Source organism: Protobothrops mucrosquamatus, unplaced genomic scaffold, assembly GCF_001527695.2.
Source record: "Protobothrops mucrosquamatus isolate PMUCROS unplaced genomic scaffold, P.Mucros_1.0 scaffold76, whole genome shotgun sequence".
NCBI classification, from domain to species: domain Eukaryota; kingdom Metazoa; phylum Chordata; class Lepidosauria; order Squamata; family Viperidae; genus Protobothrops; species Protobothrops mucrosquamatus.
The window spans coordinates 622039-636300 of NW_015386453.1; the positions used below are offsets into that span (position 1 = coordinate 622039).

General features: G+C 40.1%; 2 protein-coding genes across 2 annotated transcripts in view; one reads left to right on the forward strand and one right to left on the reverse strand.

Annotated features, from left to right (window-relative positions):
• Positions 1-9956, reverse strand: part of SMC1A (structural maintenance of chromosomes 1A) — a 30561-nt gene extending 20605 nt beyond the window's left edge. Inside the window, exons 1-7 of the mRNA XM_015812232.1 lie at positions 9726-9956; positions 7984-8172; positions 7487-7599; positions 5098-5301; positions 3249-3487; positions 1870-2128; positions 699-839 (exon numbers count right to left, since the gene is read on the reverse strand). Coding sequence (XP_015667718.1) covers positions 699-839; positions 1870-2128; positions 3249-3487; positions 5098-5301; positions 7487-7599; positions 7984-8172; positions 9726-9834 — 1254 coding nt within the window. The 5' untranslated portion in view covers positions 9835-9956. The remainder of the gene's footprint in view (positions 1-698; positions 840-1869; positions 2129-3248; positions 3488-5097; positions 5302-7486; positions 7600-7983; positions 8173-9725) is intronic.
• Positions 9957-10532: 576 nt separating this feature from the next.
• The window catches only part of RIBC1 (RIB43A domain with coiled-coils 1), an 11898-nt gene continuing 8168 nt past the window's right edge, over positions 10533-14262 (forward strand). Inside the window, exons 1-2 of the mRNA XM_015812233.1 lie at positions 10533-10789; positions 12457-12538. Coding sequence (XP_015667719.1) covers positions 10673-10789; positions 12457-12538 — 199 coding nt within the window. The 5' untranslated portion in view covers positions 10533-10672. The remainder of the gene's footprint in view (positions 10790-12456; positions 12539-14262) is intronic.

Here is a 14262-nt window from a genome sequence, read left to right on the forward strand (position 1 = left end):
AATGTCTGAAACTGGATATCAAATTCTCTTAAGAGCTAGCCAAACCCATACAATTAACCATTTCTCAGTTGCTCTATTGACAGTGGCTCAATGACATTGGCCTGATTAAGACTGGCCTAAATTCAGTCTTTTCATGGTCTCAAGATGGCTGCCACTCTCATTTTTACCTAATAATATTTCAAACTATATCTAATACACATGCATGTCTAAGCAATTAATCCAATGTGTCATTTTTGGAACACCTGAAAAGTTCACACAGCTTGGAAAGGCACAGAAAGTAGATTTTAGGGCAACAATATATGAGTAGATTCCATGAAATATTTTGTGGGGATGCAGGAAAGAGATAACAAAATAAGGCATTTGGGTGGGATTCAGTTTCCTTTGTTTTCTTATTCTCCTAATTGTAAAGCTAGACTTAATTATTATCAAAATTATTATTATCAAAAATAATGCTATGGCTTGGGGAAAAATCCCAGTGATCTGGGGATGGGCTTCAGGGTCCTACTATAATTTATCTTCTTCCCTATTGGGATTACAAAACAAATGCAAATTAAACGTTATTCTGTTTGTATAAAATAAACTCAGTAAATCTGAGGCACTGAAAATGGATGAACTGTGTGCAAAGTTTTCATTTAATTTCAGGAAGAATGCCTGCTATATCAAGAAGAAAAGGTAAGCAAAGACACAAGAGTGCTGACCTCTGTTTCAACTTTCTTCCTCTCTTCTAGATCCAGGCGGTCTTGATCTGCCTTCTGATCACGGTTGAACTTCTCTAATTCCTGAGCCAAAGTGGCTGCCCTTTTGCTGGCCTCCTCCTTCAGACGATGGTATTTTTTTACCTGTTCAATATATGAGGAAAGCAAGCAAAATAATATCATTAGATCTCTTTCTTTCATAGTTTATTTCATCCCACCCAATCTACAAAGAATATGAAAAGGTATCTTGTTCTACAGCAAAATTATGATTCCGTTTAAACTGCCTCTCAACCAATCTGCAAGGTCCTTCTCTTATCTTCAAACTTACAGAGCTGTCTCTGGGGTAGGAAGGGGGGGGGGAGGAAGGATTAAAAACTGCACTTTATTGATAGCAACGGGGCCCAGAATGGCTGATCAATCCACCTCTTCTCTTCATTGCTGGATTTAGGTAGGTTTTAACAGCATTATTTGACAGCATTTTGTTCTTCCCAACCCATTATGACTTCTGCTTTTTGAAATCCAAATCACTCTTTTCTTAGCTAATTAGTTAGGCATCACTGAGTTCAATTCAAACTGTTGAGATTTTGTTAGAGTGGATTTTAAACCCTGAGCACATCTTCTTACAAAAGAAGGGTAGGCTATATAGAAATACATAAATTACTTTAAATGGTTGGGTTTCAGCTATCATGGTCAAAAAAAATCCTCACTTTCATCACAATCTCACATAAGTAGCCCTTTACATTCCAGTTCAACATTATCTTATGGCACATAAGGCACTCCAGGGACATTTTATCTCATTGTCCTAGCATTACATTAATTTTAGCCTCTTCTGACTCGGACTGATTTTTTTTTCCAGTCTGCCTAAAATCATAAGCTTTTTTTCTCAGCAGAAAGAGAAACCTATATTTTTTTCATGCTATGTATCCTCTTGGGAGATAAGAGCAGGGTTTACTGATATTAAAACATGCACAGAACCGATTCCCGTCCCCTTCACGTGAAAACATTGGAAATCACGTTCTATAGGCTCAAATGATGTATATTTTTTAAATAAACCAACATTTTTAAAAATTAGCAATCCTTTAATAACGGCTTTGTAAGAAATCAAAACCAAAGACCCTCTCCAGCAACATCAACACAAGAGCTCATTCAGTGGGTCCACAGGCCTTGGTCGCACCTGATTTTCTTCCAGAGTGAGATCACGGCCTTGACTCTGGCTCTCCTCTTCCATGCGCTCTTCAAACTCCTGTCGGGCTTTCTCCACTGACAACATCTCCTTCTCCAACTCATCCATGTCACCCTTACGCTTTTTGTATTGCTTCTGTGCATTCTGCAGGGACTTTTTTGCAGCCTCCAGTTTCTTGATCTTATGAGAAGTATTTTCTTTGGCCTTGATATATTGGGGCCGCTTCTGATTCAGTTCAGAATCCTTTTCCCTGTCAAAAAAAACTTTTCTTTAAAAAAAAACCATCTTGACCATTCTGTCTAATTTTGTGCAAATATACACCACCACTCTATGTTGTCATTCTAAAGTAAATCTAGGCTCTCTGATTGAGCCAGATATGCTACTACGCAAGGCATTGAATTAGAACACCTTCTCCATGTGAAAACATTAGAAATCATATTCTACAAGTCTAAATAATTTTTTTAAAAAAACCCCAACATTTGTAAACAATCTTTTAATTCCAACTACGGGCATTGTAAGAAATAAAAACCAAAGATATCTTTAAGAGAGGAGTAGGCAAGTTGGGCACTCTCTAGAGGTTTTGACTAGTTTCCATCATTGCCAGCCACCCTGGCCAATACAAGAGATACAAACATCTGCTGTTATCTTCACCAGACAGGATCAGCAAGTGCTAAGAAAATATTTAAACTTTATGCTTAACCGGGTCAAATTTTCAAAATAAAAATGCATCATTTTTTTATTCTTCTTTTAAAACCAAGAACTGTTGGCATAGCTGTCACCTAGTTATCAAAATCATACCAGCATAATACTATGCACACTTACAAAATTCAGCAGAAGACAAACTCAGGGTAATATGCAAAGATAAGTGAAGTCTTAAGGCAGGGGTCTTCAAACTTGGCGCTTTTATGACTTGTGGACTTCAACTCCCAGAATTCCTCAGCCAGCGACAAGTTTGAAGACCCCTGCCTTAAGGCAACCACTTATGTATTTATGTATTGACTGGTCAATGAGCACAAGCAGCAGATCTAAACACACTTTGTTAATACTTTTCTCTGTTAAATATAACACAGCTGGGCATTGCCTTAGAAATAGAAATGAATAGTTATTCTGCACACTGTCTAGTCTTTTAAGTGTTTTAATTCTGCATCTCAGACAAAGACAAGTGCAGACTGCACATGGCTAGTCTCAGGCTCCATGGTTCTTATTCCTTAACAATGGATTGAAGCATTTTCAGAATTCACTGAGCTATAGATAAACTCAGTCATAGTGACTTCTTATTCTGTGAAGGGACCCAGAGTTGTAATATAAAATGATGCAGATCCCGTGAGCCTGAATTCCGATACCCCGAAAGCCAAGACCACCAGCCTTACTTGATCTCCTTTTCGATTTGCTGCTGCTCTCTCATGACTTTGCCCAGCTCCTTCTTCCTGTCCTTGAGTTCGTCCTCCACTTTGTCCATGCGCTTCTTATCCTTATCAATCTCCTTATTCTTGGACCCCAGTTCCTTGTTTAGTTTTTCAATTTCAGCCTCATTGTGGTACAGCTTGAAGAGCTGGAGCTGGACTTGAGCTCGCACAACCTCATCCTTTAGACGCTGATATCGATCTGCCTGGTTCCCCAAAAAGGAAAGCACTGAATATTTCACATAGTCTAAATAAGCTCAAATTCCAATTAAGACAGCCTTCAAAAGAACCCTTAGCAGTAGCAACTTCATACACTTTAGGTAACAGCTTTTAGGTTGGGTTCACATGTTACATTAAGCCACAATTTTATTACTCCTTGGTTCACTTATGCCAAGCCATTCCCCTTAATTGTAACCTACAGTGGCCAAATATTGCATTCATATCATATACTAGAGCAAATCCACCACTGCCGGAAAATGAAATAAACATTGTGGCTTACTGCAATTGTGCTCAATGTAAGACTTCAGGGATGCATGTAATTTCCAAAACCTTGGGCGCACAGCAGAAAGATATCCAAAATGGTTGCTGAAGTTTTGTTACTGGCAGCAAGGGAATTTTATTAAATATGTGACCAGGGAGTAATCAACAAATCAGACAAAATTAAAAAGCAAAGCAGAGTATTTCCATGAAGAGCCTAATCCTTGAAGAATATTATACCCGCACAGCTAGTTCTCAAACATTATGCAAAACAAATTGTCTCGCAGAGAAAACATGTATGAGAAGAACTAATGCAACCGTATCCAATAGTTCAATGAATGCAGACACTACTGGTACAGGAAGACAAATCCTATTGGTCTGCAGGAAATCCACTGAACATGATTCTCCTAACAGGCTTGGGAATTCCATGAAAATGGGAAACCCACTAAATGTTTATAGTATGTGTAGAAAGCCGGTCCATTTTCCTGCAGTCTTATTTATATTTGTGTTTACTTGTTTTTAATAATTTTAGATTTTTTTTAACTGTTCGTCTTATTGTATGCCACCCAGAGTCATGTTATGGGGTGGGCAGATATATACATTAAAAATAAATAAATAAAGGCAATTCAACTGGAAAATCTCTGAGCTTGTGTGACCTCTCTCAGACAATAACATTATTTGCACATGACTGGCAGAAGGAGAGACTTAAAGCTGATTTAATTAGAAAAAGCATTAACAAAAGAACAAAAAGAATAAAAGGGCATAGAAAACTGTATCATTAATCCTATCTTTGCCTGAAAGATACTTCAAACATCATGGGAAGGGGGGAGGGGGAATCACACATATTCACAATAGGTTTCTTGACACAGATTGAATGAAAGCAGCCATCACCCACCACCACCAAAAAAGAAAGCCCAGCAGAGGATTAGGCTAGAACACCATTCCAGTCTGTTGGGAGGAGATGAAAGAAACAAACAAACAAACAAACAAAAAAAAAACAGGAGAGAAGATGGAAACAGAAGGATAACCTAAAATTGAGCCAAGTGTCTGCTTTCATGAAATACAATGAAAACAGAGGGGACTCTACCACCAATCCATCAAGCACCTTGGAAGCATGGCTAGCGTGGTACAATGGTTAAGGTGTCAGACTGGATCAGAGTCAAGTTCCCTACAGAACCTTAGCGCTCATTAGGTAATGCGAGCTAGTGATTTGGTTTTAGTCCACAAAGCTGCTGCAAAATGGGATAAAATGAGGAAGGAACCTCTATGTGCACCTCTGTGAATTTCCAGATAAAAGATGGGATTTAACTATGGTAACAAAGGCAGCTTCTGAAGTTACCTCCTCTTTCTCCTGCTTAGCCTCCTTACGCTCCGCTGCAATGTTCTTCTTGCGATGGTAATTGAACTGGGTGTCTTCCTCTGCCTTGACCATCTCCTTCTTGCGCTTGTCGTACTCCTGAGCCAGCTCGCCTGAGCGACTGATCTCTTCAAAGAGGGCCGTGCGTTCCTTGGGATTCTTCATTGCAATGGACTCTACCGCACCCTGGAATTTATTTAATTTATGAATATAGTTGCCCATCTCGTATATGTGACTCAGCTAAGAATATGGTACTGGTAACAATGAAACACAATACTAGCAAAGTAGAAAAAACAAACATTGGTCACTGAAGATGAATCCTACAAAANAACAACTTGTTCTATAGCAGAGGTCCCCAACCTTTTGAGCACCAGGGACCGGTTCCGTGGAGAGAGGTTTTTCAATGGACCGGAGGGGGCGTGGTTTTATGTGCTGCCTGCATCTCATGGATGGGGCTTTGCTTGTTTGTGCGGACCGGTTGCTGGCATGCCGCAGCCCGGTACCGGTCCACAGACCAGGGGTTGGGGATCTCTGTTCTATAGGACAGTAGGTGTACCATAGTGGTTAAGATGTTGGCCTAGAAACCAAAAAACTCTGAGTTGTAGTCTTGCCTTAAATATGAAAGCCAGTTGAGTATCCCTAGGCTAATCACCTCTGAATCCAATACATCACATAGGTTTGTTGTAGGGAAAACAGGAAGAAGAATGAGCATTAGGTATGTTTGCTACCTTGAGTAATAATAAAGATTAAATATGAAAAATTAAAATAAAATAGACACCTCTTAACAGATCATCTAACCTCCCAATCCCCAGGCCCTGAAAATCATCCACATCTTCAGTATTTTATCAAAGACCAGCAAGGTTAGAATTAATCTAAACTCAGTACGTGTATGGTGTTGTAGAAGGCAGACACTATTACAGAAAAAGCAAACTTCTGAGGTCCCATCAAATGACAATCTTTGATTGGAAGGACCTGGCAGACCTGGTGGGATGGGTAGAAATAACTGGGGAAGCTGTCTCACAAATAACCCAGCCTTAAAACATGGGGGTTTTATTTATTTTTATTTATTTGTATCCTGCCTTTATTATTTTTACAAATAACTCAAGATGATGAATATACAGTATCTGCCTCCTATTTTCACCATGACAATCACCCTGTGAAATGAGTTAGGTTGAGAGTGTGTGACTGGCCCAAGGTCACTTAGCTGACTTTCATGATTAAGGCATGACAAGAACTCATGGTCTCTCATTTTCTAGCCTGGTGCCTTAGTGATTAGACCAAACTGGCTCTTTAGAGATGGCACCTTGAATTGTACTCAGAAGCACATTGGGAGCCAACGCAGCTTGTAAAGCAGAAGTATAACACTGATTTACCAAGGTGCATTCATAACTGCCTCTACCACTAAATTCCACATTAGCTGCAGCTTCCAGCCTTCAATAATCCAAAATGGCAAGATCAGACCTAATATATCCTCCTTTCTTCTAGCACAATCTGGATCAAAGGTATGATTCTGATGTTCTGGATTCCCATCACTGCCAGCCTCCATGACCAATGGAAAATAATACGGCAGAGACAGTCCAAATCAGCTATGGTCACCTGCAACATCTCTGAGATCTTCAACATTAGGAATGTGGAGAATCAGTCTGAACTTCTGTCTCTCCTACATGTCACTATTCCTAGAAACCAAGCTTAGCAAGTCAGCAGCATTATCTTCTCCAAAGCACAGGAGTCCCTTTTGGCACTCAACGTAACAGCAGTATAATCTCACATGGCCACTCTTTTAAATAAAGGTTGACCATCCCCAAGCTCAAAAAGATTGTTTCGCCATCGTCCTTTCAGTATTGGAGAAGCCGACAATTGCTGTGGACTTTCTACAGAGGCACACAACTCAGCTATTTTGAATACACCCAAGCCTAAACATATGCAGGTAGTCCTCAACTTACAAGTTTGTTTAGTAACTGTTTGAAATGACTTATGACCATTTTCACTTATGACTGTTGCAGCATCCCCAGGATTACATGATAAAAATTCAGACACTTGACTCATATTTATGACGGTTGCAAAGTCCCAGTTGAAGTGTTGATCATGTGATCAACTTTTGCAACCTTCTGCCAAGCAAAGCCAATTGGAAAGCCAGATTCACTTAACAACTGTGGCAAGAAGGGCCATAAAATGGGGCAAAATTCACTTTACAACTGTCTCACTTACCAACAGAAATTTTGGTCATAAGTGGTCATAAGTTGAAGACTACCTGTACACTGTTGCCATTGTTAAATCAGCAGGAGAGAAGTGCCAGTGAATTGGATTCTCTTCTGTTGATGCTAAGAGACCAAGCAATTCAGCTGGACTCTAAATTTGAAAATATACATACCTGAAAAACTAGGAAGTTCCTAGCTTTGATCAGAATGCCCAACTTTTCCAACTCCTCACTGTATTCACTCAACTGTACGACTTTGTTGTTTATTTTGTACTCTGATGAGCTTCCTAAAAGATAAAAAAATTAATTTACCTTCAACCAAAATATACGTACGTACATTCGTACGTACATACATATATAAAAACATCAGAATATATCTTTTATATTGTTTGGGGCTGTATTGAATAGAGGAATGTAAGGAAAATTCCTCTATTCAATACGGTGGGACTCACTTCAGATCCCATATCCATGGAATTGACTTTTAATCCCATTTCCCCTGAAATTTTATATCTTTCTCTGAGGTAAGTTATCTCCCTCCGTCACTCCTTCAAAAGGGACCAGCCCTACCAATCCTTGAGGTCCAACCACCAACTTTTTGCAACATGGAATAATGGAGCCCCCATCCATTCTAGATCTCCAAAGAATTTCCCCAACCTATATTTAACTCTTACCCACGATGACTCTTGCAAAGGTGCGATCTTCAATACCATCTTCAGAGTAGACCATGCTGACAAATGCCCGGTTGGCGGCTGGTTTCCCAACAGGAGCTCCATGAATCAAGTCTCGCAAAGTCTTTACTCTCAAATTGCTAGTCTTTTCACCAAGCACAAAGCTGATGGCATCCATGAGGTTGGACTTGCCTAGAGGAAAGACAGCAAAGAGACATATATTTCAATATAAATGTACTTAGTAAAATATTGGACTGTCATTTAACTCAGCCCTTGCCAAGCCTTGGTATTACAATCTTTATGCCATGCTCCTCTTTTCAGAATATTGTTTCTGAGCATGTGAAAATTATGAATTTTATGCAATTAAATGTTATACCACCTCCTGGGACTTGGTCCAGTGCACAAATTTTTTTTTAAAAAAATCCCTCAATCCTATATTTTATTAATTTTCCCCAGCTACTTCTTAAGCCCAAAATTCTTCTAATGTACACATTTGCTCACAGGCATCCCTTGTTACCATAGTGATCTATTGTCCAATGGAGCCCAACAGGTAGGCAGCTCCATAAACATGCAAAAATGAGCATATGGCCAATACGTTTAGCACATCTGAAATAGCATTAACTAGAATTCATAATCAGGAATTTCAAAGATGCTACCTAATGCATCTCCACATGAATATCTTCAAATATAAAAATGTGCTCAGAACTGAGAAACACACAAAAACAAAGGAGTTAGGTCTTCTGAAAGTGGAACATAAGCATAAAGTTTACATTCAGATGAAAACCCAACCACTTTCTGACTATTACAAAGTATATATAGGTGGTTCATATGGTTCAGTATTGCTTCCTATTAAAAAAAAAAAAAAAGACACCCACATAGAAATTGTCACTCAGATTTTAGCCTATTGCCCTGCAATGCTAGTTTTCTAAGTTATGATGGTAGATTGTGTGCTGGAGAGAAGCATTTAATCATACCGACTCTCTCTCCCACAAACAGGCTGTGTTCATTTCAAGTCAGTTTATAGCCCAAATAATAACAATACTTTATTGAACTTGTATGCTACTGAACTCTCAGACTCTGGGTGGCACACAACCAAGAAACTGCTATAAAATCAATTAAACATAAAAAGCAAAGATAAAAAGTAGCATGCCAGTTTACATATTGTTTATTATTAACGTTTATATTGTATGTTGCAGTCACAGAGCTGAGTTATAGAACTTGAAATAAATAACGTTGCCAAATTCCAGTCCTTAGTCCTATAACCATTTTTAACCATAAAACATATAATTTAATATATTGTGTGAATTCAGATAGGGTGCAGCCCAGATATAGAAGTCAATGAAAAAAAGGCTGCACACTAGACATTGTGTTCATTAGACATTGTTCCCTTCCCCCTTTCAGCAGCAAATGCCAATCAGAAGGATAAATCATGCAACTTAGTGTAGTAACCAGGCACCTCTCCGCTGCGTACCCTGTGTGTGTATCCAGGAGCTGACAATTTCTCCGTATCGTTCTCACGGATGCCAACCTAACTGCCTTCAACCCAGGTCAAGCAAGCCCCACGGAGCAAACCCAGAACAGCGATTCCTTCAGACGTGCAGCACGCACCTCAGCGAGGCTTTGCTCTCGTCGAAGCCCACCGAGGGTCGTTTGTGCTGGACTAAATTAAACCGTATTTGCCCTCTCCCCCCACGCACACATATATACGGACTTCCCCTGGCCCGCTCCAGCCGAGGTTTGCCTACCAGATCCATTGGGCCCGATGATGGCCGTGAAGCGCCGGAAGGGCCCGATAATTTGCCGCCCCTTGTACGATTTGAAGTTCTCGATCTCGATCAGCTTCAGGAACCCCATGTCGCGAAAGCAAGAAGGCAGCAGGGGAGCAGCAAGGGGCGGTGGGCCCCGACACGCGAAAACAGGGACCCTCGGCCGGCACCCCTGAGACCCCGACCCCGTCCGCGGAAGCCCGCTTTCCACAAGGGCGGGCGCCCGAAAAATCTCGCGAGAGCTCGCCGCTACATTCGCAACCCAAAACCCGGCAGCGCTCCTTGGTCCGTGGCCGCAGCCACGCCTCCTTCGAAATACCAGGCGTTTGATTGGCTTGTCCCCTCTGGAGGCGTTTTATATACGAAGCTGTTCCCGCCCACCTCTAGCGGTGGCCTTCACCCGAACGCGCGCTCGCTTTTCCGCTTGCTGATAGGCTTTTTTTTTATTTTTTACAGCCCTTCTAAATTTGCATAAATCGACGTTCCGGTAGATCGACTACATCCGCTCGAAAGGGCGAGATTGCGAAGCCGTTGCCACAGAAACCAGACGTCAACAAAACTTGCCGAAAGAGGAGCGCGGGAAGCGAAGGGGGAGGCTATTATTTAAGTCTATATAGTCCCGCTCCCCAATTGCAGGTTATTTTAATTTGCAAACGGTCAGTCCGAAAGGATTGCCTGCGAAGGAACGCTTACCATCACCGACAAACTTCCCCCCCCCCTGGTCTTGAATTACTAGGGCTCCTAACTCTGAACTTCTGCGGGTTGTCTCATAAGCAAGGAAATCTCCCCCTCCCCCACTCGATCGATTTAGGTTTATCTTTGTCACAGAATCCAGGGGAATCACCAGATCGTTAGTTTACATCTCTAGCTCCGCACAGCCGGTCAGAAGTTTCTAAACGTTTCTGCAGCCTGTTCCAGGTGCAACGATGCATAAGGTGGACATTCAGGCCGACCTGAGAGAGGCGGCTGCCATTGAAGCCCGCCGGAACCGGGAGAAGCAGAGACAGAGCCGCATCTTCAATGCTCGCTACCGTACAATGGGGGTAAGACTCCCGGAGTGGGTATTAGGAAAATGGGTGCCTCCCCTTCACCAGTGATAGAAATTCGTCTGCTTGCTAACCTTCCTGAATATGAACGGTAGCTTTCCGGAGAAGTTAATGTTCATTTGGTGTTGTGCAACAGGAACCATTTAATTACATGTATGCTTTGTTGTGACTGAAAGGAACCCAGAAAACAGTGTTTAATACGCACCCTGCAAGCCAAGCATACATGATTTGAAATGGGTTTCCAGTTCTACTCTAGAAAATACATGCCAGCCCCGGTGTACTGATTTGAATACAATATTGTGGAAAGCTGAAAGAAGGGTTAAGAAACTCCATTTAAACTTATATTTCAGTAAAGGCAGTCTACTTTTGGCTGGAGACCCCTAAAACTGAGTAAATGTGCAGGCTTGCCATGAATTGGATTTTGAATGGAGCAAATGAGTTTCTTTGTGGCATGAGATTTGGATTTTGTTAACTTTGAACTCCTTAAAACGGCTCCAGTTTTACCTTCAGCTTTCTGAAATTTAATGCAAAATTGAACTGATTGAAATATATCTCCCCAAATAGGTGTAATAAAAAGAGACTAGGTTGATACACAGCGTTAAACCATTGTTTAATTGAGGTTTACTTATCTAAAACATTTATATAGCTGCCCATCTTATAACCAATTCTGGTTGAGCTCAATCCAAAGTTAAAACAGTATACAACACTGTTAAAACTATAAAACTAAACACCTTACAAATGTTAAACCACAACTGGTTTGATTCCTGGAATTCTTAAATCAAAATCAAACATTTTCTACTTTTTATTTGCATTACAAAATTGGCACTTAAAGAAGTTTCATCAGAAAAGTAAAGAAATTTGGTATTTTGAAATACATTAAAACAAGAGATTAAAACATAACTCGCCACCGGTAGCAAAAAAAAACATAGTTAAAAGTCAGGTCCAATGTGTTCTTGCCAAGCAAAATTCTGATGAGATGTAGTAGGGCCTTTTAGATGATCTGAAAGAGTAATACAAATCATACTATTTTTTTACTACCAAAATCCAGATTCATCTTTTTAACAATTTTTTCCATAATAAACAAAAACACAATACAACGAAACAATTTAAAACAAAGTTAAAATCACCATTTAACAATCACCTTATGTAAACTCTGTCAACATCCTGGCCCCAGTTCTTGGGGGAAAAACTGACTGTTCCAACCTGACTGTTCATTGCTGCCATGTAGTGGTTATTCAGATTTTTGTAGATATGATGGCCCCAGATAAGGCAAGTCTTCAGGTTTGCTTCTTAGCCATTTTGGTATTTAAGGTAATACATGCAAAATTTCTTTCCTCATCAGGCTTAACTTATAGTGACTTTATGGATGTGCCCATCTAGCTGTTGTTTTTTAAACATCCCGTGCAAGTGGTTTGCTGTTGCCCTCTCCTAGGATATTTTTTGAACTCAAAACAGTTTCTGTCAAAGGTCTTGCAACTTCATTTTGAACTAAATGAAGTTCAGGAATATAAAATCTTACTTTGCCATAACATAGAGTCTTTAAGGTACCTTTGCTTTTACAGTAGTTGGATGAAGTGGGAGGGGAGCATCCTATGTGCTGAGGAAGTTGCCTTACCATAATTTGCTATTAAGCTGCATGGTCATTAATGTCCCTTGCCCTCAAGGTGGACATAGAAGGCTTGAAGAGGCAAATGGAAGAGCGCAAACTGAGAGAGAATATAGAGAAGCGACAAGAGGAAGCCTTTGGTAAGCCTGTCTAGTCCACTCTATCGAACCTGTCCCAAATTCTTGATAAATGTTATGGAAAAATGTGTGTCTTGACGAAGTGAAATTTGTTAACTCATTAGAACAGTGAGAAGTATCTTAAAATTCTGACAGACTGTACATGAGTCTATGAGTGTTCCATTGAACTTGTGGGAATTACTTTTGAATAGCCATATATAGGATTGTAATACTGCATAAGTTTTTTTAAAAGAAAAGATGCTAGTTATAGCTGGGGAAATCAGGTACAATAGGACCAGTCCTCTACCATTTTGGCAAATGAAGCTGAGGAAAAGTCTCCTGACATGGACTGCTAGAGAAAAAACAGCAGAACTCTTTCCCCACCCTTCTTCTCTGTCCATCCATTAAGATTTGAAAGCAAGTTCTCTCTCTGGATCCAGACCCTTAATGTCAACTGCAGGGATCTAAGGGCTGGAACGTCTGGGTGGTTCCTGATATTAGGCAGGCTCCAAGTCTTTCAGCTTTCTCCAGAGCTGTTAAGACCTGTCTTTTTCAGTGGGCAGTTAAGGTCTGAGAAGTTACATAAATTTTTGTTCCCTCATGATAGATGAATGTCTTATTGGCTAATTATGTTGGGAAATTTATGCTTACAGTTTTCTCCAGAGCTGTTAAGACCTGTCTTTTTCAGTGGGCAGTTAAGGCCTGAGAAGTTACATATATTTTTGTTCCTTCATGATAGATGAATGTCTTATTATTGGCTAATTCCTCTATGTTGGGAAATTTATGCTTTCAGCTTTCTCCAGAGCTGTTAAGACCTGTCTTTTTCAGTGGGCAGTTAAGGCCTGAGAAGTTACATATATTTTTGTTCCTTCATGATAGATGAATGTCTTATTATTGGCTAATTCCTTGAAGTTGGGAAATGTATGCTGATCTGATTATATATTGTTTCAATCTAATTGGTTATAGGCTGTAAAATGCAAGGAGTCACTTAGAACCAGAGTAGAATATAAGCCAAATAAATAGTTAAACTCACCTCACTGTCTTCTGAGTTTAAATCAGTCTTTTCTAAGCTCAGCATCTGCGCTCGGGGAAAGTAGCAAGCACAACAAGAAAAATGGGGTTGTGCCTCGCAATCCTTTGTTGTGTCTTACCATGTGAAATATGCAGTAAAAGCATATGGGTGGTATAATAATGAACTAGTACTGAAATAGTTGCAAGAAAGAAGGAAGCTTTACATCATATTAAAGAGATGCAAGGATACAGTTCTCAGGCAGATGGATTTATTGGCAGTGAAACTTTGAAATAACTTCCACAGAGGTCTGGGGTTTACTTTTATTGTATATTGATAGAATAAGAAGGAATAAAGTCCTGCATAGTGGTGAGTTGTGCACAATCAAAATCACAACCAAAAGCCTTTGTAATGAGGTACATCTTAAGCATTTAATAATAATGCCATGATTCTTTGGGTTGTAGCCAAGCTGTGATGCCCTTCCACAGCAGCAGGGCTTTCTCCAAATATCTTAAAATACAGACTGGGTACATCCTGGTGGAGATTTTTCAACAGGTACGTAAGCTTCAAGCCTTTCGAACCTTAAGTTCACAATAGTTCCATAAAGTATGCTTATTATTGAGGAAGCAGAGCTAAGATGGTGACAGAGCAGCAGCTTCCCTGCTGAGCCCCTTATGATATTTTATTTGTTCTATCCATTTTTAAAACAACCTAGCTGCACTGTGTTATCGAGCCATGC